The sequence below is a fragment of the Sceloporus undulatus genome, chromosome 9 (assembly GCF_019175285.1).
Source record: "Sceloporus undulatus isolate JIND9_A2432 ecotype Alabama chromosome 9, SceUnd_v1.1, whole genome shotgun sequence".
NCBI classification, from domain to species: Eukaryota; Metazoa; Chordata; class Lepidosauria; order Squamata; family Phrynosomatidae; genus Sceloporus; species Sceloporus undulatus.
Window position 1 is genome coordinate 25,504,071 of NC_056530.1, and position 27,843 is coordinate 25,531,913.

General features: G+C 50.0%; 2 protein-coding genes across 4 annotated transcripts; one reads left to right on the forward strand and one right to left on the reverse strand.

The window, feature by feature from the left end:
- Positions 1-755: 755 nt before the first annotated feature.
- IQGAP3 (IQ motif containing GTPase activating protein 3) lies at positions 756-27,840 on the reverse strand. 3 transcript variants are annotated; one of them, XM_042440107.1, is made up of 38 exons: positions 27,668-27,840; positions 18,797-18,884; positions 17,755-17,911; positions 17,278-17,355; positions 17,089-17,165; positions 16,782-16,849; positions 16,257-16,370; positions 15,577-15,755; positions 15,339-15,429; positions 14,795-14,958; positions 14,345-14,432; positions 13,887-14,050; positions 13,498-13,658; positions 12,920-13,044; positions 12,343-12,506; positions 11,824-11,914; positions 11,490-11,657; positions 11,243-11,385; positions 10,932-11,102; positions 10,659-10,742; positions 10,451-10,522; positions 10,122-10,191; positions 9,293-9,501; positions 8,904-9,056; positions 8,170-8,333; positions 7,278-7,502; positions 6,893-7,033; positions 6,564-6,648; positions 5,908-6,140; positions 5,454-5,586; positions 4,770-4,872; positions 4,447-4,597; positions 4,233-4,320; positions 3,523-3,735; positions 3,067-3,233; positions 2,664-2,756; positions 2,200-2,308; positions 756-2,077 (listed from the first exon to the last, which is right to left on the reverse strand). In XM_042440107.1, the coding sequence occupies exons 2-38, from the start codon at positions 18,859-18,861 to the stop codon at positions 1,964-1,966; spliced, it is 4,875 nt and encodes a 1,624-aa protein (XP_042296041.1). In that variant the 5' UTR covers positions 18,862-18,884; positions 27,668-27,840; the 3' UTR covers positions 756-1,963. The 3 variants fall into 3 exon arrangements, with proteins under 3 accessions (XP_042296041.1, XP_042296040.1, XP_042296039.1); XM_042440106.1 differs by lacking the exon at positions 27,668-27,840 and adding an exon at positions 25,751-25,856; XM_042440105.1 differs by lacking the exon at positions 27,668-27,840 and adding an exon at positions 20,153-20,223.
- Positions 21,914-26,606, forward strand: TTC24 (tetratricopeptide repeat domain 24). Its single transcript, XM_042439920.1, has 9 exons — positions 21,914-22,694; positions 23,047-23,283; positions 23,862-23,990; positions 24,107-24,228; positions 24,724-24,846; positions 25,515-25,599; positions 25,786-25,937; positions 26,200-26,332; positions 26,521-26,606. Exons 1-7 carry the CDS (start codon positions 21,914-21,916, stop codon positions 25,905-25,907), a joined length of 1,599 nt encoding a protein of 532 aa, XP_042295854.1. The 3' UTR covers positions 25,908-25,937; positions 26,200-26,332; positions 26,521-26,606.
- Positions 27,841-27,843: the final 3 nt, after the last annotated feature.

Consider the following 27,843-nt stretch of genomic DNA (forward strand, 5'->3'; position numbering starts at 1 on the left):
TGGGATTTCTGTCCCTCTCTGTGGGCTCAGAGGGCACCGATGGGGCAGCCCCATTACCCCCTTTGAGGGGCAGAGGTGCCCCTTTGACCTCCAAAACCATCCCAGGAGGAAGGGAAAGAGGGCGGCTGAGAGACGCAGGAGCCTCTCGCTTCTGGTTCCTGGCCAGAGGATGCCACCTAACGGCCGTCCAAGGCCTCCTCCGCCGGAGCATCTCTTTGCTCCATTTCTGACTGCACAGCCCTGTGGTGGGAAAACAGTTTCCAATGTTGTAGCTGTTTTTAATGTATTTTGGGGTGCTGAATTCAAAAACCCCAATAAAAGTGTTGCATCATACCCACTTCTTTCTCCAATTCAATTCTTTTATCCATTCGGTCATTGCTCAGCTGTGATTCAGTGCAGACACTGATGTTCCAGCATGATTTCTTTTTGTCCTTTTGGATGGATGTTTTTGTGTTTCATAGCAATGAATTGCAAGCATTCCCATATATATATATATATATATATATATATATATATATATATATATATATGAGAGATACAATTGGCATGCAGACCTGGTTATCCTTCAAGGTTGTAGGACTGGGAGAAATGCTTTGGTTGCCTATTCTTGCATGGCATTAGCAGGTTGGACATTGGACTGAGTGACCCCTGGAATGAAACCCAGCATAGATTCACCACATCTCTGGCAAGCAAAGCACCAGCTGACTTCGCTTCCTCTGTCTTTGGGGTCAAGCGAATTAAATCCTGACACAAACTGAATAAAATGACACTTTTATTTCTTAAATACCTTGAATACAATGAAAAAGAAAACCTGGAAGCCCTTCTCTCACCAGGCAAAGCAAGACTTTTGCTAGCCAAGCGATTCTAGTTATGGAAGCGAGGTTTTAAGAGAGCAGTAATAATAATAAGAGCCAAGCATCCTTTGTGGCATCTCCCACCGGAGCATCACCAGCCCCAAATATCTCCCCAAATATCCCCAGAGACCAAGAAAGCATCCTGAATTTTCAGCATTTTACAGCCCTCTCTCCTCACCCAAACGAACGCATTTCACCAGCGAAAGAACAAGAGAGGGTTGCTTATTGGGGTCTCTGCCTCTTATTGCCGACATTTAGGAAACGGGGTCCAGCTAGAATTTGGGAAACGGGGGAAGGTGATAGGAATATATTCAGCTCTCCTTAAAATGAACGGCTTCTATTTTTAAAAGCAACACACACAGAGAGTGATGAATACCAAATGAAAACCAAACGAAAGGGGAAAGGAATATTCTCCATGCATTAAAAACCTTTTAGCAAGCTCTGCAAAAGGGAAATCCAGCATTATTGGGGAGCTTTGCAATCTCCTCCATTCCCTGAAGGTCCAAAGCACTTGGAAAAGGCTCCAGAGTATACTAAGAGAAATCTGGGAGATCAGGGGAACCCAAATCCTGACATTGGACCCTTTGCGTAACTCTCCATGCCCCACTTTGTGTAGCAAGGTTTCCTGGGAAAGGCCTGCATGGCTGGGCTTCTCAGAAACTGGCGGCTAGGACTGGGGTGAACATAATGCTGCAATCTGGCAAAGGATGCAAACTGTTGTATACCTTAAAAGTTATTTTTCCTCCAGCAGCTGGTCTGGGGGCTGTTGGAACCGGAGCGTAAGGGGGAAACCAGGCCCTCTTGCCCCCCAAGATGGCTGCAGATGGAGAACTGCTTCTCTGTACAGAAATCTAGTCTATGCAGCTCAGCCTCTGACAGGGTAGTGTTTTGCATGCAAGGACAAAACAATTTTAACACACACACACACGCGCGCGAGCGCATCCTGCTCTGTCATCATTCAATATGGTACCTGAGGCATAAACCAGAGCCATGTTGTGGGTTTCTCTGGAGTGTCAAGTGCGGCTGCTCCCTCTTTGGCCTCAACGCTCTGTGTCCATTGACTGGCAAAGCCCTTCCCTTCAGTCTCTCTCAAACACATGCCAGTCCCTCTACTTCTTGAAAAACTTCTTATTGAGGAGGAAGATGAGGAGGTTGACGTTGATCTTGGCCCTGTCGAACATCTTCATGACGGCAACGCCTTCGTACTGAGTCTGGAGCAGGTCCTGCAGGAGAAATAGAGATGGAGGCATGATGCCCCTGTCTCTCAAAAGCATCTCCCTGTCTTCTGACCCATCCATTGCAATGGACCGCAATGCGCCGCAACGTCTCTTGCCAGCCTCCTCACCTGGTAATGGAGCTCAAACTTCTCCATATCGACTCCCATAAACTTCGCTTTCACCTGGAATTTGCCGACTTCGCCAGAAGGAACGATCTCAAAAATGACGTTTCTGAGTCTGGAGGAGAAGCAAAAAAGGGGGGAAATTCTATGAGCAGAAAGAGGGACATTTAATTAGATGGCAGAATAGTGTTTTGAGCAGGCAGATGGGTTTTAGAGTCCTTTCTGGCATTGTGACCAAATGTTAACAGTTGTCTGGGGTTCAGTTATGTTACTAAACCTGTTGGAGGCTTTTTACCTTTGCTTTGCAGTTTGAGGATGGGAAAAGATAGGAAGGCTGGGAACCATCCAAGGGAGGAATGAAACTGCTTGCACCATTCCCATATCTATGGGGGACATGGCCCCCGGCCGCAGCGTCAGCCCAATGGGCTCCGGGATATTTGGGGGTCCCAGGAGGGGTCCTTTCCACTCACTGGCTGTTTGGGAGGCCCTCGATCTCCAGCAAAACCCCCTTCTCAAGGAGCCGAGTCCCTGTGTAGTGCAGCGATGCCTGTTTCTTGCTGGACCTGAGAAGAAAAAGAGAAGGAAGGAAGGAGGGCAGAGAAGAAGAAGAGGAAGAAGAAGAAGGGAAAGAAAGGAGGAAAGGCAAAAGAAGGAAAGGGAGAAGCAAGCAAGCAGCAAGAAAATGGAAATGTGCTAACTTTTATACAGTGGCTTTCCAAGTTCTGACCTGGAAGCCACTGTGGCTCCGGTGACATCCGCCATGACCAGCCAAAGGAGGCCCAACCTTTGAACCCAGGGCCGCCTAGGGCCTCCCCTTGTTGCTGCCTCCCAGGAGCCACCGTTTGGCGCCCACCTGGCGTCCTGCCCACGCACCTGTTCTTGGCGGCCAGGTTGCCCAGACAGGTCCGGATGTACTGGTGGTAGTAGTCCACCTGCTCCTCATGGAACATCCTCTTGGCGTTCAGGCCGTGCAAAGTCTGCTGCAGTTTCACCAGCTCCGTCTTCCGACGCTGACGGTGTTGCCTCTGGTTGCAGATGTCCTGGGATGGAAAAGCAAATCCAGAAAAGCCCTGGAAATCTCTGGATTGCATCCAGCTCAGGGCCAGGGGCTCCGAAGGACCCCTAAGGAGGCCCTGCTACTGCCGTTTGCATTGGGTTTAATGCTATTTTTTGTGGTTGTGTTTTCAATCACGGCAGTGGAAGAAAACGTCCCACTCAGGAACAGAAAGACAAGAGTTGCAATCGATTGCAAGGCGTTTTCTCTCTCTTCTGCCTCTGGGATTCTCCCATCACTGGGGCACTGAGAATAAAGTCCGGCTGCCCGAGTACCTTGGCCATTTCGTTGACGATGCCCTGGTAGCAGTTGGCAGAGTCTACCAGCCCCAGACCCTCCAGACGCCGAAGGTCCTTGAGGACGATCCTCTTCTTCTCCTCGAGGGAAAGGTGGACATTCCCAGCGGGACCCTGGGGACGCCTCAGCTTCTCTGGCTCTTGGGCGCTGAAAAGGGCCCTTCTCCTCATGAGTTGCTGGTGGAAAGCCTCCTGGAGAAATGGAGAAAGACAGGTCAAACACCGGGGACTAACATGCACCCTCCTGTGCCAGGGTCTCTGTAAAAACAAGCTGCAAGCAAGTGAGCTGTAGGGTATTTTTGGATCCTCATTGAGAACTCCAATGCATTAGTATTTAAGGCCAAGATTTCCAGGAGTCTTTGTACATCTTCCCGAACCCACACTTCTCTTCCTCGTTCTCTGTCTAGCTGGAAGGTTTCCAATGGGCAAAGGGAGGGACAAACACAGACTTTCAGTTTTGCAACAGGTGCCAAACTGCAATAAAGGCTGAGCTGGGAAAGGATGGGATTCTCCTCTGGACGATCCCACTGAAGCCATGTTTGCTTATGGACAACAGGCAAGAGAGACAGCAGCTGCCACCAGAATCCCTTTCTCCAGATGCATCGGGAGCAAAACAGGGAGGAAAGGGGAAAGCAGAGGCGCCCGCCTCGCCAGCAAAAAGCTTCCCAAAGTGCTATGGTCTTACTGACCTGATCTGCTGTTGCTTTCCTCTGGAGGATTTCCACAAGGGAATCTCCTGGCTGGGACTGGATCACATCCACCAGCAACTGCTTTGTACTGCAAAAGCAACACAAGAAAGTGATCCAGAGACTGCACTCTTGTGATATAAATGCATCCAGAAGAAAACCTATCCCCAATGGCACCTTGCCCATTTGGGGTGCAATGGCACATTCACCCACTCACCTCAGCAACAGGCTTTTGGCGTCATTCCCACCCTCGGTGCCTGCTTCCGCTACGTCAAATTTGCTGCCCAGCGTGAGAGAGATTTCCATTTTGGCAAGCTGAGCCGGGCTTTGCTCCGAACTCCCACCAGATCCGTGGCTCCCAGTTTCGCCTGCAGAAAAGGCGGGATGGATAAGCAAGCTGAGTGTACATGTCACCCAACGTTTCACAGGTTAAAACCAGGACCAATGGCCAAGCAACATGCGAGTGTAGCCAAGATGGCAAAAGTTGTGACTAAGGAAGCACAACCTTGAATAAGAAAGAAGAAGGAAGAAGAAGAGTACCGATTAAGGAGTGGATGGTGGGCAGCTCCCCAAGGTCCTCCAGAAGTTCATGCAGAGGGTCTTGCGCATCAGGAGCCACAATGCGCCGGTGCTCCAGGAGCAGCTAATAAGAATTAGGAAAGTGCGGTCAAAGAACACACTCACACAGATCAAAATATACAGTTATAGGTTTGGGTTGGCAGGATTATCTCTTTTCACAAAACTGGGAGATGTTGCTATGCTTTGTGAATCACCAAAAAGAAAATCCAAAGGTTGGTCCCTAAGACTCATGGGAAAAGTGTAGGCCATCCCTAAGAAATGACTGTGGACCCAACAGCCATTTAAATGAAAGCTTGCCATCCAATTATTTGAAATGCAAGCTACACCACAAGAAGGCGGCCACATACCCATTTTCCATGGAGGTTTATGGAAAGGTTTGGGTAACTGGAAAATGTAATTTCCCTGCAAACTGTTTCAGATCGAATCAAGGTTTGTTGGCTGCTAAAAAGATGTCTGGCATTTTGCTTGGGATGGTGATTGTTTCCTACTCCGTCTGTGTGGGTCTTTCCAACTGTTGTGGTATTTTTCTAAAATGAATTGTTTTTAAAAGTACACTGAATGCAAAGCCATCTGACTGATAGCAAGGACTCTTGCATGTATGCATTTGGTGCATGTAAATGTGTGGCTAGCGCCCAGCGCTTTCACCTTGTGCGTGTTCACCAGCTCTTCCACCGTGATGTAGATCACCGGTTTGGCGATGGCCACCATCTCGGAGTATTGGTCCACGTGGAATCTCTCCTCCGGTTCAGGAACGGAACAGGCTTCGCTGAGGAACCGTCTACACAGGTCCAGGAAGAAAAGGGGATGCTATCATGGCACCTAAGAGTTGGAAGGGACCCCAAGGCCCACCTAGTCCAACTCTGGTCTGCCATGCAGGAACATAAAACATCCTTGGGGCCACATATGGCCTTGTTTTAGGATAACTTCACACTTACAAAACCTTGCTTTTTGACTAATAAATACCACAAAGTCCCACAAAATGAGGGTTTGTGGAGGGGGGACCATTTCCTTGTGACCCCCTTCCGCCCACACTGCATATGCCATCATCCACTATAAAGGAAAGCCAAAATCCAGACCCTCTCTCTGCTTCCCAGCTCACTTGAACCTCCAGTGGGTTTCCTCCAGGTACCGGTTGACCACCCGCAAGTGACCATTCTCCCCGTCGAAGAGCTGGTTGGCAGCCGCATGCTGCAGGATCTTGGCCACGGAGCCCAGGTTGCGCCGGTGGTCCGGGTGCAAGGCGACTCCGGCCGAGAGGTCGACGATGTCGAAGCCGTCAGGGGCCACCACTGCCGGGTTCATGAAACGGTAGTAGAGGAGGTTGCCCACAATCTAGGAGAAAGCCAGAGAATGGTCAGCACTAGACGGGAGCTCAAGGGTCATCTTGTCCAAACCCTGCCAGGGAATCCACCACAACCAAAGCAAAGAGACTTATTTTTGACAACTGTTCATGACCAGCACTAATAATGCAATTGCTTTTTTCTGCATCCAGTTTTGCACTCTTCTCCTCTTTTCCCCAACTATGTACTCTCTCTCTGTGTTTATCTGCCAGGACACAAAATGGCTGCCAAGTGGAAACCATTTTCCATTGCTTCTTGAAGTAGCTGCTGCTAATGGTTGACCTCCCGGGACACAAAATGGCTGCCAAGTGGAGGCCATTTTCCATTGGACCTGTGGCTAAGGGCTGGCCTCACAAGACACAAAATGGATGCCAGGCAGAAGCCATTTTAGGTTGCTCTCCCAGGCCATACACACCTTGTAGATGTCATCCTCAGCCGCCTGCGGAAATCTCTCAGTTAAAGATGTCTTCAAGACTTTGGCGATGTATCGCATCCCATAACTAGCGGGGAAGTCAGGGGAGAATTACCAAAATTGGCAAAAAATCACTGTCATTGATTACCATTTTAAATCTACGTATTGGGTGTCCCACCAGCCGACAAGGGCTGCCAAGGCAAAGTACTGTGCAGGAAATCAAATGTTAAAAGCTAATTTAGAAACCAAAGGGCCATAGGGAATAATAGAAATGTCGACTAGGATTTCAGAAAGGGAGATTGGTTAAAGGAAAGGGAGCCACCGGTCCGTACGGGATTTGGTCCATGGAGGACGTAATGGCCAAGACGAACTTGTCCGTCACTGAGAGGAGATTGCGGATGGAGATGTCCAGTCTTCGCTGGACCTCAGGGTGGCCGAGGGCTTGTTCGGGGGTCACTTCGTATGGAAGATGGCTGTGTAGGGAAGAGAAGTGTGTTGGACAAAAGACAAAGAAAAGTGGAGCCCAGAGGTCCTTCTTTTGCCACCACCCATTTCCCCACTGCTTTGCTAGATATTTGAGGACTGCGGCTCCCATCACTCCTCAAGCACAAAGGCAGTCTGTGACCACACTTTCCCCACTCCTGCTCTAACCCCTCCACCACACTGCCTCTCTCTGTTTAAAGAAGGTGGTTAGAATAAAGCATTCCCATTTCTGACCTCTTCTGCCCACTCTGTGACTCCTTTTGGTTGATCCATCCCCGGTAGATCTCCGCAGGGTCGGTGCGGATGCTCAGCGTCTTGTTCTGGAGCACCTCCCGGACGGGACCCCCCAGGATCTGGCGCAAGGCGTTCTGTCCACGGCCGTTGCGGTAGAAGCTGACCACCAGCCGGATGACCGTGGGGTTCCCCGTCAGGACGTCACGCGGCTGAGACACTCTGGACCTGGAAGGCAAAACCAAGAAGTCCATCCATGAGGTCAAGACAAGATCCTCATGTGCTTCAGGACCGAGTTGCGTGGATTGGGAGCATCAAAGGCCACATTTGTTGCTCCTTTTCCAAGAAAGAGCACAAAAGCCCTGCAAAACTGAGAAGCATAAATTATATATATATATATATATATATATATATATATATATATACACACATATACAGGCTTGATAGGGATTTGGCATTCTAAATCCAAAAATGACCTCATATTTACTCCACTGCGTACAGGCTTTTCTCTCTGCAACTTGCTCCGGCGTTCCTGTGTTGTACTATCTGACCAAATAAAATGAATTGTTGTGCAAAGAGTAAGAAAGTGGTTAAAGTCTTCTAATAGACTTTCAGTTTAATTTGCTGACATGAGACACAAAAATCTGTTCAGCGAAAAGAAATTGCCCTGGGACATCAGAGCCCACATTTAATCAAAGCTGAATAACAACTGAATGGATAAAGAAATATTGAATTGGTAAGAACTCATGCCCAGAGCAATTGCAGGTGGGTTGACCATTGGACCACTTTGTGGTCTGGCCATCTCCCCAAACCCTACAGCCCAAGCTCTGGGTTTGACCTGGAAATAAGGCGGATCCCAAAACCAGAAGGTGTGGATGATGGGGACAATACTCACTGGATCTCCTCTTGGAGGGCCTTCCGGAAGAGCTGGAGGAGGAGGTAGGCCTCCCGGGAGTTGGAGGCATAATTGTAGAGGGCAAAGACCACCGACTCCATGAACCGGGTGGATTTGTTTTGGGGCATCTGTAGGATCAGCCGGGCCAAGTAGATGGGGTGGGTCTGGGGGGCAGAGACAGAGAAGTATTGGGGTCAGGTTATTCCAGATCAAAGAACACTTTATTCCCATTTTCTCCCTTTGTGTAAGATGAGTTGAGTACCAGTCGGGGAGAAAGGCGGGATACAAATAATGGGATTGATGGATGGGTATGGTCACCCTCACCTCCTTCTTTGTTAATACCCCACCTTTTACCCAAAACTGGGAGACTCATGGGGAGAAAAAGGTATGGAGAATCATGGCAGCTGGCGGTCTGCAAGTCGGAGTAGTAGTGAATTTGCTCTGAGTTTTAGTCCAAATTCTGAAGATGCAATCCAAGATGCTGAACCTTTTCTTTGGAAGGATGGGGTTATCATGACTTGCATGGATGTCACTGGCATCAGAAAAGCTTCTCTGAACTAGGTACTATCCAATGGGAAGGGAATGGATTAAAAACCACTTCCAGGGTTTATGTTCATTGTAGCCTTTTTTTGCTTAGTGTTTATTTGGCAGCTCCCCCCCCCCAAGGGTCCCAGGTCAGACAACTGGACCCTCCAAGCCCCTCTGGTTGCCCCCCCTGACCCCAGTCGTCTGACCTGGAGCTGGTAGAAGAGATGCTGGTAGGACTCCAGTGCCTGCCGCTTCTCCTTGCTGAGGGCCTTGAGCCCCTTCTCCTTGCTCTGACCCATCAGCTCCGAGAGATGCTCCTTGTTCTTCTTGGTCAGCTTCTTGCAGTGAGAGACCACCTCCTGCCATGGAAACATCAAGAAAGACCACACAATTCCCAATCAAAGGAGCCCAGCTAATGTATTCCTATCTGACTTTGGCTGAGAGGTGGCTTGCAGAGCATTTGCATGATGCTGACAAAGACTCTAGAACCCATCTGCCTAGTGACAGGGAGCCAGACCCATGAGCAGCCATGGTCAACAGCCCATCAGATGTTGGCTTCCATTCTCTATGGAGGAATCTGCCCTCCGGCTCTGACCTGGAGCGTGATCCGGTTCTTGACCAGCAGTCCGATTTTGATGTCCATGAGGTCGAGGTCGCTCTCCAGCTGCCGGTTGGAGCGGATCCCTCTCACCATGCTCTCCTGGAGATCCAGTAGCTCCCGTTCCTCCCAGTAGTCGCGCTGGCTCCGTTCCAGCAGGTGGGCAAAACGCCGGACGACGGTCAAAGGAGGGTTCCTGCTATGCACTGGCAATGGGCAGAGAACAGAAGAACCTTTATGCATCTCCAAGGCAGGTCCCAGGATGGGCCAAGAACTCATTCTATGGAGGTTCAGCGCTTACCTCCACTATCTTGAACGTTGACAAAGGCTTTTTATCCCATTACATGTGCAATTACACGATGCAACATCTCTGTCCCCTCTCAACTCCCGTCCCAAAAACTGCCCCTGTTTTAGGTACAGGATGAGTATCTCTCATCCAGAAATCCAAATCCAAACTACTCCAAAATCAAAAAATTTCCACATGGAGGGCTAAAATAGTGACATCTTTGCATTCTGACAATTCAACGTATATAAAGTTTGTTCCATGCATGGAATTATTAAACACTGTGTACAAAATTACTGTCAGGTGATGGGTATAAGATGCACATGAAACATAAATGAATGTTGTGTTTCTGTTTGGGACCCATCTCCAAGGTATATCTCATTACTTATATGCATGTATTCTGAAATCCAAAACATTTCTACTCCCAAGCATTTCGGGATAAGAGACACTCAACCTGTCTTTTACCACTCTTTGTACCCTTGCGTTTCTGCCCACTGACCACAACTGGACGTCGGAGCAGGTGAGGCCCATGGATCTGCTTACCCAGCGTCCGGTAGTCGCCCCGCGCCTTGTTAGCTCTCACAAAGGCCTGGATTTTTATTATGGCCCAAACCTGCAAAGACAAGGAAAAATGTCTGAACAAGCAGACATGGCGGTGGTAAACCAAGATACAAGGAAGGTATACTGATTCTTACAACACAACAACCAATTTGTGTTGGGGCCACATTTGGCACATGGATGTGCTTCTGTCTCATTTATCTCTTTCTTGGAAGTCTACCTCTTGGTGCCATTTTGGCAGCCAAAGGACCTATTTTGCAATACTAGAAACAAAGCAAGCTAATTTTATCGTGTCTGGATGCAAAGACACTCACGTTTCTCCGGAAGTAACGCAGTCGCTGGAGGTAGCGCTTGCGAGCGAGACACATCCGCACCCAGGCTTGGATCTGAACGCAATGGGAGAAGGACAGATTAACAGCAAGGTTTCTGGATAAAGCAGCACAGAAACCCCCAAACTGAATGAATTCCTCTACCCACCCCCCAAAAACATCTACACCCCCCAAGTGTCCGAGAGGCTCCCACCTTGATCACGGCATCCGTGTTCCTCTTCAAATACCTCAGCCTTCGCAGGTAACGTCTCCGTTGCCGGTGTCCACGCCAACAGGCCTGTGCGAACACAGCAGTCGTCGCGGCAAAATAGGTTAAACGTCCTGGGTTCAAATCCTGCCTCAACTTTGCTCGGGGTGCCCTTCTCTCAGCCTCTGCAAGACTGCACCCCGTTTACTTTGGACATCTCCATTAAAGAGCAGAATAAAACCCATTTTGGAATTGATGGATGTGCGACTTCAGACCTACCTGGATTTTAATGGCAGCCGGAACCTGTGTTGACCACACATGTCTCCGTGCGGCAAAGGCCTGCCGGACAAGGAAGCCCCTCATCCGGGCTTGGAGCTGGGTGACCAAATGGGCATTCGATGCCCAGAGGCGCCTTCGATCGTGGGCAGCAGTTACTTTGGAAATGGTGGCCTGAAGGACAAGAGATGCCCAATGGTCAGTGAAGGAGGAAAGTTGGGGAATAGGCAAAATCTAGAGAGGTAAAGGTCCCCCCTGTACATGGAAGTATATGGAAACACCACATTCCCACACTCAGAGAGACAGACGCTGACCTGGATCTCCTCCCGGCTGAGGTGGGCCGCATTGAAGGCGCATGGCTGTGGCTGCTCCCAGGACCCTTCAAAGGTCTGCAGGCTGAAATAATACACCGTTCCATCCTTCAGCTTGTGCTGCACCCAGGATGCTTTTGGGTTCCCTGCAGGTCAAGGAAAAAGTTGGGTTTTGAATATGGCTTTCAAAACCTTGAGTTTTAAGAGAGCAGCCCCTCCAAGTGGGGTGACAATACCCCGCCTCATTTACCTGGGTTTTTCATAGCAGCCATGAGGGTTCCCAGCTGGGCCTGGTAAGCCCCTGCGCACTCCGCCAGGATGCCACAGAGATGCACATCTGGGTTGCACAGGACCCTGACTGTTTGCGCCGCGTTCCCTTCCTTGATGGCTTGGTTGATGGCAGCCATGCCCAGCGCCACTACGGGGAAGGAAAAGCAAAGGAAAGCCTCAAGCCAAGAACAATCTGATCCCTGCACTGGTAATTTCCTTAAACTCAGGGGTCTTGCAAGCAGGCAAACAACAGCAGCGAACACTTTGCACCCTCCAGTTACACAACCCCTTAGCTAGGGACAAAGTGGCCATACTTTTCCTTGCAGCTTTGGTGTCCTGGTTGGCCGTGGAGACCCCTTCCAAGATCTCCTCCCACCACAGCATGGCTCCGGGGTCCTTGGTCGCCTGAAATAAGAGAGAAGACCAAGAAGGCAGTTTGGGGTGATGCCTTGCACCCCGTCCCTGAAGGATCCCCTTTCTCCTTGGCTGCCTATGTTGCCCCATAGCAAAGCCCCATGCCTTGCTTCCGGTTATTATAACTGGCTTAGATTTTGGATCCAACCCTTGCTTCTCTCGTTTTAAGTTAATGAAAGAATTGAGAAGGGAAAACCTTGTGGTACCATTTGTTCTACAACACCCAAATATGAGGAATGGGCCAGGAAAAGAGCAAAGCTTGGACCAGTTGCTTTTGGGGGCTATAGCTCCAGGGCTCTGCAGTGCAGAAAAGGCAACTTCTCCCAAGCTCTGGAAGAAGACAGAGCCCATTCTCCAGACTCGGTTGTGTGAATTCCCACAACGCGCCCCTTGTCTCCAGCCTCCTCCCAGCCCCTGACCTGGGCTTTTTGCCTCAACATCCGGGTCAAGACTTCGTGGTAGCGCTTGGCCACGGAGAGGGTCACGTCGCGGAGGCCGGCAGAAGGCAGCAAGAGCGCCGTGAGGGTTTTCTCCGGATTGCTTTGCCCCAGCGCCTCGTTGATCAGTCGGACAGCAACCACTTCTAGAAACAGACATGTAAAAAGGAGGAGGGAATTGGAGATATGGCCAAAACAGAGTAGCCAAAAGCCTGGAGAACTTGTAGATCCAACATTCACTGACATTTGCTGAAATTTTATGCACTTAGTTCCAAAGTAGGTTTTAATCTGGAGAAGAGGGGTGTCAGTCTTTGATAATCTGCACAAAAGCACCATGTGCAAATAAGTCCTGTACTGTCAAATTCACAGATATCCAAGGTTCGTCTTGGTGGCGTTTCTTGGCACTCAAGAAACACATTTTGTCACCATTTGTTGAGTCTTTCCAAATACCCTCTCCATGCCTGCTGTTTTTTATTTTCCAGCCCACCTGAAAACTGAGGCTGTGGTTAACCCCAATGACGGGAGACCCTTGAATCTAGGAGCAGACGAAGGGACTCACTCTCATTTTCTTCTTGGACCAAGAGGTTGGTGCTGCTGACGGAGGCCTGGATCTCGTTCCAGCTCAGGAAGCCTCTCTTCCCACCTTCAGTCTGTAGCTTCTCTTTCGACAATTCATCAAAGTAACTGAAAAACCAAAAGGACAAACTAGGATGTTGGCTGGAAGTCCAGGTTTTGGGGGAAAGGCCCACTTGAGCCATGAGTCTGGATCCAGCCCATCGTTCTGCAGTTGCTATTGCTGGGGGATTGTTACGGTTGTTATTTGGAAACATGCAGCTGTATTGGCCATTTAGCAAATTCAAACAAAAATCCACCAAACAGTGATACCTTTAATGACTAACCAAAATGCACAATATACTTGTTGCAAGCTTTCCAAGCTCCACATCCTTCTTCATCATGTTACAAACCAAACAGCAAAAAAATTGGAGATGTTAGTAAGATGCCTGCTTTATGTTTAGATTTTTGTTTGAATTTACTGTTGTTATTTGCACTTGTCTTGAAGACTTTCCAAGGGAATCTGCATGGGCTCCATTCTGGACACCCTAAAATCGTGTCAATTGGAGGACAAGGCAAACTAACCACTGGGCATTGCTCTCCTCCAGGCCAGAGAGGCCCAAAGCAGGGCTGGTCAGGCTCCTCCAGAAGCTGCAGGCGTCTCCGTCCTCCAGGGCTTGGTTGACCAGGGCCACTGCGGACAACATCTCCACGGCCACAAAGAGGTCCTCTTGGGTGAGCTCTCCCTGCCGCAGGAGGAAGAGGAAGAAGAAGAAGAAGAAGAAGAAGAAGAAGAAGAAGAAGAAGAAGAAGAAGAAGAAGGGGACGCCCAGTTTATCTATTTCCTTTGCTTCCAAACTCTGCACCCAAAGGACCTCAAACGATGGCGTTTGGGAGCAACCAAGGAGGGACGAGACACCAGGAGAGGAGAGGCCGCAGTCCAGCCGAAAGAAGGACCCCTGCCTGCCCCTCACCTGCGGCTGCTGCCTCTGGAGGGAGGACAGCTCCTGTTGGTAGAGTCCAGCGGCAAAAGGGAAGACGTCCGGCAGCTGCGCCTCGGGGGCGGCCAGGGTCTGCAACGTCTCTTCTGCCAAACCTCTCCGCAGGGCAGCATTGATGCGCCTCACGGCCTCCGCCGCTGCAAAAATGGGCCAATTTACCAAAAGCCAGATTTTAACTTGGTGCTAATGCCAACCATGCCTATACCGGTAGGGCATTCCACAACAGTGGTGCTACAGCAGAAAAGGCCCTGTTGCCATGTCCTGCTCCCTTGATGTGCAGCTTCCCCAGGAGAGCTGTGAAAGTCTGTGGCAAACCAGGAGCCCTGTGTGAGCAAGAAAACCCCACTTGCTGCATTGATCAGCCTTTGTGCATGCCAGCGTGGATCTTTTGAGGGCAGAATAGAGTCCCCCCAGGACACGTCTCCACTCACCGTCCCGTTCCCAATCGCCCCTTTCATTGGCCGCATAGAGACCAGCTTGGATCTCCTCTTGCTCAAGCAAATCAACGTAGCCCAGCTCCTGAAAGAAAGGATAGAGAGAGAAGGAAGACAAGTGGGGAGGTTGCTTTTCATAGAGGAACCAAAGACTGGCCAGCAGAACTCAATGAGACTGGAATGCGAAATGTTTCAGCTGACACATGCAGAACCTGTCATCTAGCCCATGTTTTATCAGCTTGCCTTGAAAAACTTTGGGGGGGATTTACTGAAATTGAGATATTCTCCATCAGAAGCATTGCCCTGGCCTACCAAGCTTATAACCCTATCCTTAAAAGGAGATCAGGTTGGTGCAGCATGAGTTCTTTTGGAGACACCGCATGCTTCCTTCTCGTTTCTCCTTGTGTTTTAATGGGTTCCAGCTGCCCTGGTTTCCTTATGGCTCACCAGTGCTTTCTGCTCCCGGTCTGAGCTCAGTTGATCCAAATACCAATCCGCATTCTCTCTGCGCAGGTTCCTCAAGGCCAGGGCTGGATCCTGCAAAGCGCCATACAAGCCCTGCGGATCCTGCTCTTCGAGGGCATCGTCCACCATTTCCAGAGCACTTTTCGCTGTATTAAAAGGAAGAAAAGGCGCGCATGCAACCGTGAAGAAGGTCTACGAAAGACACTCTCTCTGGCTGCTTGGTCCCTCTTTCTCAAAATGGACAACGCTCAGAGTCAGAATATGGGCTCAACGCAGCCCAGCTCAACACTATGGAATCCTGGGATCTGTCGTTCCGTGAGATATTTAGCCTTCTCTGCCAGAGAGCTCTGGTGTCGCAACAAATCCCAGGATTCCACATGGCAGTTAAAGCAATGCCAAACTACATTAATTCCACAGCGCAGATGCAGCCCATTGCTGTAAATGTATTTCAGTTTGACTTGTATTGTGGGTCACACATTGGAAGGAAGGGGAGATTGTTTTTCCCCAAGACGTCCGTCCTCCTTACCGTTCACATGGTTGATGCTGGCTTGGATCTCAGCCTGGGTCAGGCATCGGTCGTAAATATCTTCTCCTCCGTCAGCCGCTTCTTGCAGACACTGAAGGGAGGATATAATTGCAGAGAGACAACCAGAAAGGCACCTTTGGGCTTCCAAAATGCCCCATTTCTCACTGCAGGAAAAATGGCTTAAAGCAAGGATGCAGCTCATGAGGTCCAGCATCCATCCCAGCAAATCCCCGCTTACCCGGTTCTTGGCGTTCTGGGCTTTCTGCTCCTTGGCCCGGAAGAGGACCTCCTGGTAGACGGCAGGCAGGTTCTCCCGCAGGTTGCCCAGCATGGCGTTGGGGTTGCGCAGGGCGGCCATGGTTTGGGCCACGACCCTGGCCTCCACTGCTTTGTTGATGGCAAGGACGGCCGCATGGACTGCGGGAAAGAGAGTGCGCAAAGAGAAGGCTCAGGAAGGGCTGGAGAGGCGCAAGGCTTTGCAATCCACCTCCACCTCCAGGATCATATGTTAATAATAATAATAATAATAATAATAATAATAATAATAATAATAATAAGTGGTCCAGGGGCCACGTTCAGCCCTGGGAGCCACTTCCATGGCCCACCGAGCTCTTCCCAAAGCATTTCAGGGTTTTATTTTGCACCTGGATTCCTCAAAGGAGTGTTGGGAAAGCAATCCCACCGTGGCATTTTGTTTTGCTTTTGCAGAGAGAGACTGTTTTTGGCCTCAGATGTCTAAAGTGGCATGAAAGTGAGATAAATGCAACACTAAATGTTGGTCAGGAGGAAAGACCTCTCTGGGGCCATAAACACAGTGAAACTGTGCCGTTTGGGAAGTCTAGTGCTAATTATATTCATTGAGAGGAGAGGTTGGCCTAGGTAGGTCCAATGGCTCCCTGCAACTGACCCACTGCCTACCTGCCGCTTCGTCGACTGAGAGTTCGTTCGCCAGGATCCCCCCAATCTTGCTGAACGATGGGAGCTGCAGTCCATATTTCTCCAGCTCGCATCTCATGTGGTTTATTTCCTCATCTAGGATCATAAGAAGGAAAAGGCTCCAGAAGTCACTCCAGCAAGAATCATAAAGCTGGAAAAGACCTCAAGTCCAACCCCATTCTGACATGCAGGAATACACACTCAAAGCAGCCCTGAAAGATGGCCACCAGCCTCTGCCAATGGCTGCATTGACCTCTGGATGGGGATCCATTCTGCATTCTAGTCTGAACTTTAAGAGGCTTCATCCAAGGTTCTGAACCAACTTTGTGGAAACGGTTTGGATCACGATGGCCAAGACCTTTTAAAATCCTTCTGATTTAAAGCCTTAAAGAACTCAGGATCTTGATGCTTAAGAGAGTAACTCTCATATAGATCTGCCTGAAGATGGAAGCCAGCTGAATCTCTTAATGAAGCAAAGACGCAACGCTCCTTTGGGGTAGGCCTTACCTGTGAAGTTGACTTTCCCATACAAATCTTGGATCGGAGGGGCCAGCCCAAGTCTGAACAGGTATAAGCTACAAGGAAAGGCATTCATTTTAAAAAGCGTGTTGGGTTTGTTTGCATGCACACTTGCATTTATATACACACATAAACACACACAGACAGCAAAGGAGGTCTAGCTTGTGGAAGAGCAAGCAGCAAAACTTGGGTGGTGGGTTCCTTCTTTCCCTGCCCCAGAACAAGAGCCAATGTGCCCAAAATGAGCCACGCTGGTATTGTGCGCCCCACCATTCCAGGAGACTGTTCCTCTCACCTGAGCGCATGGATGCAATACACAACACGGGGCATGTTCTTCTTGTCATAGATGTCTGTTGTCTCGGGATGAAAGATCTGTCCAGAAACAGAGGAATAATTGTCAAAAGCATTTAAACAAAGGGGGGGGGGGAAGCTTTTCCTGATAAACAGGTACAAAGCTGGACGGTGGGATGCGGAGGCGTGTTACCGTCGGCAATCCAACGCGGCTCATGGCATCCCTCCAGTGGTTGATGTTGTCCGTGTGTCGGAAGTGGAGCCCACAGGCCTGAAAATAAGAGAGAGGTGCAAGAGAAAGGCTTCAGCAAAGTCAGAATTCGAATCCAAGCCAGGGTTCTACATTGGAGAGAAAGTGGATCAGATCTAGAGACCCCAAATCTGAAGCCTGGAAGGGGGATTGAGGAAGGGGGAAAGGATCCCCCTCCATCCTTCTCCCAACCTCAGTCTTAGGAGATGATGCAAGGAATTGCCCCCTTCAAGAAAAATCTCCACTGGGGCATCTTTCCCAACTCTGCTTCTGGAGATCCTAATAACCAAATCTCAGGGTACCCAAACCAACCAACCCAGAAGCCACAAGATGTGGACCTTTCCTGCCCCAGAGCAGAAACACCAGGATGGCCAAGGGGACCCTCCAACCCAACATCTGCTCCCTCTTTGCAGCCCTTGCCTTGAAACGGGACTCATCGCGGTCGTAGATCTTCCCCAGCGGACACACATCCGGCGCAAAGAAGTGCCCCAGCTTGGCCAGGACGACACCATTGCGCAGGCTCTCCTCCAGCTCTGTTGGCGGCGCCAGGCTCTCCTTCAGGCAGGTCTCCATCCAGCTGGGACCCCCAGAGAGAGAAAGACCCCACACTCATTCCCATTACATAGAGATTAAAAATATCCTTCAAAGGGTGACGTTTTCTTTTGCAAAATCTCCTTACCTCTGCACAGTCGCCCTCTGCCCATCTGGACTTCGTGGGCACTAATTCTGATCTGTTGGCATGAGCCTGGGACAAAGTGCCCCCCAACTCAGGAGCTCCCCATATACTCTGAGTAGGAATCATTTGGGGGCCTATGAGGGGATGATGGAGCCCAAGAGCCAGAGGATGGGGGTGCTTTCCTCTGCTGCAGATCCCCTTTTCTGGACGTCTCCAAAGCTGCTGGGGATGCTTTGGCTGGAAGTCCTGCATGGAGCAGGGGACTCGATTTGATGTCCTCTGGAGGACCCTTCTGAGTCTATGACTCTGTGGCCTGTGGCATCATTGACCACCAATAAAGTCCACCTTGTAGCTGTAAACTGTGTCCTTACTATCCAGCACCCAAAGGACCCTTGGGAAGGCCCAGGAGGACACTTCGTTCCAGAAATGAATGAGGATTTGAGAGGGCAGGTAAGTGCCGTTCCTCACCTATGACTACAACCATCAGCCATAGCAGCAAAGCATCCCTCCAGCCAGAACTTAACTGCATGTCCCAGTATCTGGCATGATAGGGATTCTGGGAACTGCCATCTTTCCAAAATCACCTTTCCAAAGCTCTGGCTACAAGGACCTGAGAGCAAACCAGAAAGCAAAAAGTGATGGATTTTGAAAAGGCGGTTGAGGAATAGCTGGCCTCAGTTTCTGCCAACACAGAGAGCAGATGCATGTGGCCATTTGGGCCTTATCAGACTACAACTCCCATGATCCCTGACCAGGGCTGTGGTCTCCAGGCCCTCCATCCCTCACCGTTTGGCTTCCTCAAGATGACAGAGGTATTGGTAGGCGACATTCTGCCTCCGCTTCTCATCCATTTCGTCCGCCGTGAGACGCTCATCTGGGAAAGGAATCAACAATGTGCTGTTTAGACAAAAGAGTTTTGCTAAATTCTACAGACCATATATATATATATATATATATATATATATATATATATATATATATATATGCATGCACTGCATAGTTATTATATATAGTCATATAGGGTGCACTTCTTCACTAAGTTTCTTCCTGAAGGAAGCAATGAGTCATTTTAACCATTTTCTTCCTGCTGGACGTATTCTGTGCAAAATTCACATAATGTTGTTTTGCACCGAAAGCAGTGTTTTCTGCACAGGAAACATTTCTGCTCATACATTCAGACCTGGCCCCACCTTGCAACCGCAGACTTTAGCATTGCCAGCACACAGAGCTCGGGTCCAGCATGCCAGGGCTCTGGGAGGCCAGGGTTCGAATCCCGCTCTGCCATGGCAGCTTGGGCAAGTCAGAAGTAACTTGAAGACCCACAACAACAACAACACCGAAGTAAGCAGAGTCTTGGAGCAAAGGCAGGACTGAGGGAGCAGCCACAACAAGAGGCCCTTGGCAGAAAAGGGCGCTTGCTGCCCAGAAGTGGATGGTGACTCACTGATGCCAGGCGCACTCAGTCTCTGTGCAAAGGAGGCCAGATCTGGCAGACGCCTCCTTTGCCTCCGCCTTTCCAACGTCTTTCTTAAGGGAGGTACACAGATCTCTCTCTTTCTCTCTCCCTACTTTTCTCAAACAGGAAAAAGGAAAGGTTCACAAAAAGCCCATTCATGGCCAACTGGGAAAGAGAGGAGTCCGGCTGCGGCAGAAGCATGGCAGTTTTAACAGACTTCAAACTGTCCCTTTGTCCTTGTCAGTGTCTATTCCAGTTCCCAAGTGTTAACAAAAACAGGAATTGACTTTGTCCAGAGCCAAGATATTGACCCGTCATGGTGAGCACCTGGTCATGGAGCCTCGGCTAAGGGAAAGCCATGCTTCAAGCAACACTGAAGCCAACCCTGGGGGCTGAAGGGGCCTCCTCCAATGGGGCGCTCCTTTAGAGAGGGAGCCAGGTCCCTAGGAGGTGCTTCCAAGAACTGACAGCTTTAAAGTCATTAGTTCATGAATTAATTGCAAATCAGTGTACAGTATTTGACATTGCTGGTGCCTCTGCAAAGGAGAGCTAAGGCAGAGGAATGGCCCTCCAGGAGAGAAAGGGAGGCTCAACACCTGTGCAAAGCCCTCTGGCTCCAGGGCCAGACAAAAGGAAAGGAAGGAAGGAAGGAAGGGACTTGTTGGACCCCTTCCCCAGAGACTCACAGGTGGGCCGGGACCCTCCGCCGCTGGGAGGCTCCATTGCTTCTCCTTGCTTGCCTGCCCCAAACCCTCTTTTGCAGCTGCAGCCTGGGATTTTTGAATCTCCCGCCTCCTCCTCCTGCCCCTCCTTCCTCTGACAGCTGGGCAGCGCAGAGGCTCATGGGAATTGTAGTTTCCTCAGGGAGCTCAACCAAGACAAGTTTGCACGCTTTGTGCTTTGGGTGCATGCAAGGCAAAGGCAAAAGCAAAGGCAGCAGAAGGGAAGGAGACTCTCTGGAGTGAAGGAAGAAATGAGGGTCTCTGTGTGGGGAGCATAGACACAAATACACTTTTGGGGCTGTTGGTGTTGTCTGCCTTCATAAGGAAAACCTTTCCTGGGGTTTTCTTGGCAAGATTTGATCAAAGGTTTTGCCATTGCCAACTTCTGAGGCTGAGAAAGTGTGGGTTTCATGGCCAAGCTGGGATTCGAACCCAGGTCTCCAGAGTCATAGTCCAATGTCGAAACCACAGCGCCACTGACAACACTCCCCAGATCCTCTAAGTGGCTGTTTGTAGTTCTTCATCCCTTTCTTTCTTTCTTTCTTATACAGGTTGATTCTCCCTTATTATCAAAATGCTTGGGGCCAGAAGTGTTTTGGATTTTGGACCTTTCCCTGCCCAGATTTTGGAATATTTGCAACTCCACCAAGAAAGATCTTGGAGATGCTTTCTTTGCTTTCCGAAGGCGCATTGTACACAAGCTTTCTTCTGTGCACCAAATTATGGGGCACATAAATTGACCTTCAGGCTTTGCGTAGAAGGTGCATGTGAAGCATAAATGAATCCTGAAGGTGATAATAGGAATAAGCAAGGCTAGGAGAGTAAAGCGTCTTTGGTCCTCGCTGGGTATTCTGTTTCCCCTGGCATGCCATGCGCAGACGTCTGCCTTTGAGAAAGCAACCTGAGCCCACCTGGGCCTGAAATCCATCACAGGTAAAGCCAGCCGAGGGAGGGAGGCCGGCGGATCCATTGTTAGACCCAGTTGCCAGGAGAGATCCAGCCAGTCTCAAAGCAGGTTGCGAGGAAACTGGATCCCTCCAAGACATCCTGCTTCCGAAGGCCAGGCAGAGGCACCAGCCCTCCAAAAGAGTGGACCTTTGGGCAGGATCTCTTCCGCTTCCTTCCAAAGGCCTCCATCACCTGTATGCCACTATCTTGAAATAAAAGGGGAAAGAAGGCATGGAGGACAGGGCACTCTGCCCTTCCCAGAAGCACAGCGAGGGTTAAAAGGAGGTTTTACGGAGCCCTGGAAAACCTCAGACTGTTTGGGCCATGCAAGCATTACCTGCAAAAGGAAAGGTGCAAACCTTGGATGTTACCTGCAAAACGTCTTGCAATTTCTCTAGTCCAACTTGAGAGCTTTGGGGGTCATTAGAGAAATATTGTAGAATCTTGTCTTGGTGAGTTTTCTGTTGTTATGGATTTACTGTTGTTGTTGTTGTTGTTGACATGCATCTAAACTAGATGCTGCTTCATTATAATGCTAGGCCTGCCTTTAACTGACTTACCGCTTGCCAACTTTGCTTCTGAGTGGATGAAGCCGATCCTATTATAGGGTTTTCTTGGCAAGTTTTGTTCAGAGGGGGCTTGCATGTGCTTTCCTCCGACGGAACCAATGGTGGCTTTTAAATGCACCGTGTGTCGCATTTTAGGAATATAGCGCCACAATGGTTTCCCTAACCCTCTGCTGGTTTCCTCTCAGGCGCATGGACTCCCTTCTCTCCAATGGCACTGGAAGAGTCGTCCGTCCTGGAAGCGGAGCTGGCCAGACAGAGTGACCCAGGAAGGCCTGAGGCCTCAGGCGGTCAGAAAAGGAAGCAGCGGAAAGCCCCCAGAGACCCTCCTTCTGAGAGGAGACTGGTGGAGGAAGCCCAGGAGGACCCCTTGAGAAGGCAAGCGGAGATCGAAGGCCTGACAGCGGCTGGGCACCAAGCCTTGGTGCGTGGGCATAAGAAGGAGGCCCTTTCCAGCTTCAGGAAAGCCTTTGCCCTCTCCTCAGAGACCCCCAGGCATGGCACCCAGAGGGTCTGCGCCTTCAACCTGGGGGCTGCCTATGTGGAAGCTGGGAGGCCAGAGAAAGGCCTAGCGCTGCTCCTCAAAGCCCAGCCGGAGGAGGAAGGCGAAGCCGCCGGGGAATGTCTGGGGGACCTTTTCTTCAACATTGGGGTTGCCCACGAGGGTCTGGGGGATTTCGGCCAGGCCTTGGAGGCCTTCCGGAAAGCCCAGGGCCACTACTGCGCCGTCCAGACGGAGAGCGAGGCTGGCACGCGGATGAGGATGGGCGACTGCTACCTGGGCATGGGAGACCCTTGGCGGGCTTCCCAGTGCTTCTTGGAGGCTGGTCGGTCGTACGCGGGAGCAGGACGCCTGGAGTTGGCTGCCACGGCCCTCAGTGAAGCCACCCGCCTGATGCTGCGCAGCCAGGAGCATGAGGACGGCGAAGTGGTCAAGGTGCTGAATGAATGCCGGGAGTTGTGCGAACAGATCCCAGACAGAGCCCTGCTGGGTAGGTGGCAACGAATAAGGGAGGATGGGAGTTGCAGTCCAGCAAGGCTTGGAGGGCCATACTTTGCTTAGATGTATAAGAAGCCCAGTCGCTGGTCCCATTTGGTGACATCCGTTTCTGGAAATGATGAATCTGCTCTGAGTTTTAGTCTGATCTCTGGAGGAGATATCCCAGTTGCGGAGCCTCTCCTGGGCAGTTAAGGTTCAGCACCATGGGCAATGCAGTCAAGTTCAGGCTAGAGCTGGGACATGATTTGTCCAAATGGCTTGGAATTATTTTGCTCCAAGCAAATTCGGGGGGATCCTTTTTCCACATGATGCCCAACGTTGCGTTGTTCTCTCTGTGTTCACAGGGAAACTCTACAACGACATCGGGCTCAGCTTCTCTGAACTCAAAATCTTCTCCTTGGCGGCCGAGAGCTTCGCAAAAGCACTGTCCTTCTGCAAAATGGAGGACGGTGAGGAGGACCGGCCCACAGACGAAGACGCCGCTGCCGCCGCCATCCTCCAGAACCTGGGAGCCACGCACAATGCTCTTGGGAGCTTTAGCACCGCTGTGGGCTTCCACCAGAGAGCGGCTTCCTTGCACAGTTAGTGTCTCCTGGATGTCTAACATCAACGCAGAAATTTGGAAGCTGTCCTTCTGTTTTTGGACTACAGCTCCCAGCATGTCTGGCCATCCTGGCAGAGATCCTGGGAGTTGTAGTCCAAAAATAAAGTAAATAAAAGAAAGAAACAGGAAAAAACATGCTTAAAATTCATAGTGAAGTCTCTCCAAGGCTTTGCTGTTTTGTGGCATTAAGTCTGAATCTTTAGCTGCATGAAAAGTTATCCTCAGTAGATCTGTTTCTTTGCAAGGCTGGGAAAGATAAGACCATCTGGAAGCTGTTGGACTGCACTTCCCAGCATTCGTTACTGTCCTTGCTTGGGGGATGCTGGGTGTTGCAGTCCAAGAACAACAGAAGGCCTGCCTGGCTCCTGTTCTTTAGACACTGGCTCTAGCCCTCTGTATTGGTATAAATGAACACAGTAGGATAGAAATGGGAAATAACCATCAGCAAAACAAAGTTTAAAAACAGTCAGAGCCAAGTGTCTAGGCTTGAATTTGGAACTCAAAGCACCAAAGCAGAGCCACTGGTGCAACGGTTTGTGCGTCTTTTATGTGCAGGCGGCCTGGGCAACCGGAGGGCCCAGGGGCAATGCTTTGGGAACCTGGCCTATGCGCTCAGCCAGATGGGCGACCATGAAGCCGCTGTGGAAAACTACCTCCATGCCCTGCAGGCCTTCAAGGACTCTGGTAAGGCAAAGGCAAAGGGGGAACAACGGGGACGTGTGTCGTCCGCACAAGTTAATGGGACTTCCATCTCCGCTGCGTGCTTGACCCCAACCTTCTCCTCTTTTTGGCCTCTGCAGGTGACCTTCGGGGCCAATGGCAATCCTGCGAAGGACTTGCGGGGTTGCGCTTCCATCTTGGGGACCCCGAAAAGGCCGTCGCGTCTTACAAGGAGGCGCTGATGCTGATCTCAAAATGCCAGGTAAGGATCATAGTAAAATATCATAAAATATCCCTATATTGAGATGATTATTCTGTTCCCAAACTTATTAATTATTAAGAAGAACTATTTTGTGGGTTTTGGGGGCTCTGTGGCCATGTTCTAGAAGAGTTTATTCCTGATGTTTCAGAGTCTAGGATTCTATGATATCTTCGAGAAATTATTATTATTATTATTATTATTATTATTATTATTATTATTTCAAGGATGTGGATGGTCTGCCCTACTGAATAGTTTTGGACTTCAGCTCCCAGCATTCACCATCAGCTATGCTGGATGGGGTTGCTGGGAGTTGCAGTCCAGTGGCTTTTAGAAGGTTGCCTATTTTGCACCCTTGGTCCAGTTCAATGGACTGGCATGGTTGTAACTCACACCGCCTGAGGAAACGTCCAGTGTTTCTGCAACTAGGAGTCTAGGAATTGGGACTAATCTGGAATTTGGCGTAACCAAATCCAACCTGAAAGTCTGCCATTGCAGGATGCGCCAGAGACGGCGGCGCAGGAGCGGATCGTGAACAAACTGGCGGAGGCCTTGCAGTCCAAGCTCTCGGTCTCCAGCCGCGTTCTCCAGGGAAGTGGGATCCTGACTTCTAGACCTGCAGTGAGTTCCCAGTCTGTTGCATCAGACCCTCCTCTTCCTAAGCCAGCAAGAAGTATGCCACATTGTACAGTTACAGTGCTTCGATCCCACTTTAACTTCCATCTTGCAGAATCCTGGGATTTGTATTTTGGGGACCCTCCAGAATTCTGTGCCTGGGGTTTGGTCCTCCAGGTGTTTTGGACCTCAACCCCCAGAAATCTCACACCTAACCATTGCCCAATGGTTGGGTATTTGGGGAGCTGAAGTCCAAAACCCCTGAAGGAGGAAAGGCTGGGAACCATGGGTTTTAGGAGAGGATTCTAAGTCTCTCCACAAACTAAAGATCCCCTGATTCTATGGGATGGAACCAAGGAAGTTAAAGTGGCACCCGACTGTTATAATTCTGCAGTGCAGATACACACTGCAAGTTGTGAGGGCCACGGATAACATCTGGCAGGAAAGGCAGTGTAACCCTAAACACCAGTTGCTGGAAAAGCAAGATGATGGGGCTGGTGGGCTTCCCAGTGTGGGCAATGGGTTGGCCAGTTTGGGAACAGAAATCCGTACTGGTTTGATCTAGCTTGAGGTCCTTTCTTGCCTCCCGCTGATTCTTTGGGTTGGATTCCCTTGCGCAATTTGGGGGTCCTAATGCGGCCCCTCTGCCTCTGTGCCTTTCTCCTCTTCCGCAGCGCCATTTCCCAATGTCCCAAACCTTTGCTGCGTCTTCGCTCCATCGCAAGAAGGAGACCTTCCCTCCAGCGGCGTGCCACGCAAGTGAGTTGTAAGTACTGCCGCAGAGGGCTTTTCGAACCCTGCTCTCCCAGTTCAACATCCAAACTAGCTGGCTCTAAGTGAATAAAACAGATAAATACAGTTCTGCGTCAGGGTCCAAGATAAGGAGTTCAGTGCGGTCCAGATGTCATACCTCCCAAGCCCCGATTCCTGTGTCGCTCTTTCTAGGTCTGCCAGACAACGGTGCCACCGGATGCAGGCCATGGAGAAGGAGACTCATGCGCTGGCCACATGGAGCCATGGGCCACTTCAATGGGGGAGAGATGTGGTTGCTCAGACCACTGGCTTGAAACCAAAAGAAGGTGGATGTGGAGAGTTAGGTGAGACAAGATTGGGGAACCCAGGCACCCCCCCCCCCAAAAAAAAGACGGATTAAAATTCAGAGATGTTCTTGAGGAGGAAACCTTATGGGGCCTTTGGGGATGGGCATGATTCAGGGGCAAGGGAAATAGGAATGTACTGGAGGTCCCATGGTGCTCCCTATCACAGAAAGACAGAGTTGGAAGAGACTCCAAGGGCCACGCAGTCTGACCCCATTCTGCCATGCAGGAACTCTCAATCAAAGCACCTCTCTCCCTTCAGCTTATGGGGCGCCCTGTGCAAATGCAACCTCCGCTCTTGGCGTTCCCAACGGACATGCCATCCTGGCCAGCGATGGCACCGAGGGAGACACAAACTGGGCCACCAGGTTCCCTGACCAGATCCGGGGGGACAGGTAAGCGCAGACATTGTGGGAGCACCCATTATTTACTTATTTTAGTTAATTTTTTAAAAATTAAGCACAAGAAGACTTTTCACTTATAGTTGAAAATAACGGTTTTCGAGAAGCCGCTGCAAATCCATCCGAAGCTTGGAGCCCCTTGTCTTCCAGATCCTTCCACTCCTTCCCTCCCTTTTTTGCAGGGCTGCCCTTTCCTCCGTGGGACGCTTCTCCCGCCGCCGTTTGGACGCCTCCCAGCAAAGATGGAGGGACAGGTTCAAGTCCATCCTTTGCTCCCTGATGTGACTGTTACTCTGGGTGCGGCTGAAGAGGTGCAGATTTTGTGCCAGATCCCATAGGGCTCCTGGGATCTGTTGGTAGGATCTGTGCAGACCTTTTGGTGGAATCTACAGACGCCAAAGAGCAGCTCATTGATCAGGAGAGACATAAAGGCCCCATCGGTGGCCCTGGTCCTGTCCGACGGCCATAAATTCCCTCCCAATGGAGACCTTGCGCTCAGATCAGGCGCAATAAAGGCGACACTGAGTGCTCCAAGACCATTGTCTGGAAGCAAAAGGGACAAAGTGAATGTTAGCAATTCCTTCCTGACCCCAAACCTGGATGCATTTCACCTGCAGGGCTGACGGCACAGACATGTTGGCATTTCCTGTTGCGCCTGCAATGGCAAAATGCTCCAAAACCTGGCGCCACAAATGGGACGTTCCAGCTCTGACCGCATGCGACGGAGGGATGCGCCAAACACCAAGATATTGTTTTAAAAATGCTGCATAAAATTATTTATTTCTTATATTAATTTTTCCCAAAATTGGGGCCCAAAGCAGCTTCAGGCATAAATGTGCATAAAATTAGCTTTGGGCTGGGATAAGAAAGATGCACATGAAACATCACTTTGGTCCTAGACTTGGGTCCCATCTCCAAAAGGAGGCAGCATGGCACAGTGGTCTGAGCAATGGACTTCAAATCTCAGCTCAGCCACAGAAGTCAGAAATGACTTGAAGGCACACAACAACAACAACAACAACAACAACACACAAAAATAAACATCATTTCCCACCAGACTGTGAGCGTGGGTTCCTTTGTAAAAATAAAACGTGATGATGGTATGGTTTAGTATATTATTATTATTATTATTATTATTATTATTATTATTATCATCATCATCATCATCATCATCATCATTATCATTCATATCCTGCCATCCTCCATACCTTTTAATTTCTCTCAATAAAGGAAGGAAGAGAGAGAGGGGGAATGGGATGAAAGAAGGAGAGAGAGAAATCTGGACTTCCTCCTGGGCAGAAGGTTGAAAAGCAGGAAATATAAACAAACCATTATTGTTATTGTTATTTCCTGGAAAAGGACCTGGGCTCTTCCTTCTGGGCTGATGGAGGGAAAGTAAGGGAGGGAGGGAAGAGGAGAAGAAGGAAGAAGGAAGGAAGGGAAGAGAGGAGGAGGAGGAGGCTGTCTCTGCAGCCTGTGCTCCGCCTCTTTCTCTCTCTCTCTCT

Bases quoted from the DNA above. Each gene is read 5' to 3' on its own strand.
- IQGAP3 (XM_042440105.1), bottom strand. From the start codon at position 20,189: ATGGAGCCTCCCAGCGGCGGAGGGTCCCGGCCCACCT. The intron at 17,912-18,796 runs GTGAGGGATGGA...TGGGGGTCCCAG, and splicing joins CATCTTGAGGAAGCCAAACG to CTGGATGGAGACCTGCCTGA. The intron at 6,649-6,892 runs GTACGGACCGGT...CTTCCCCGCTAG, and splicing joins TCCTCCATGGACCAAATCCC to TTATGGGATGCGATACATCG.
- TTC24 (XM_042439920.1), top strand. From the start codon at position 21,914: ATGGCACTGGAAGAGTCGTCCGTCCTGGAAGCGGAGCTGGCCAGACAG. The intron at 23,991-24,106 runs GTAAGGCAAAGG...TGGCCTCTGCAG, and splicing joins GCAGGCCTTCAAGGACTCTG to GTGACCTTCGGGGCCAATGG. The intron at 24,847-25,514 runs GTGAGTTCCCAG...CCTCTTCCGCAG, and splicing joins TCCTGACTTCTAGACCTGCA to CGCCATTTCCCAATGTCCCA.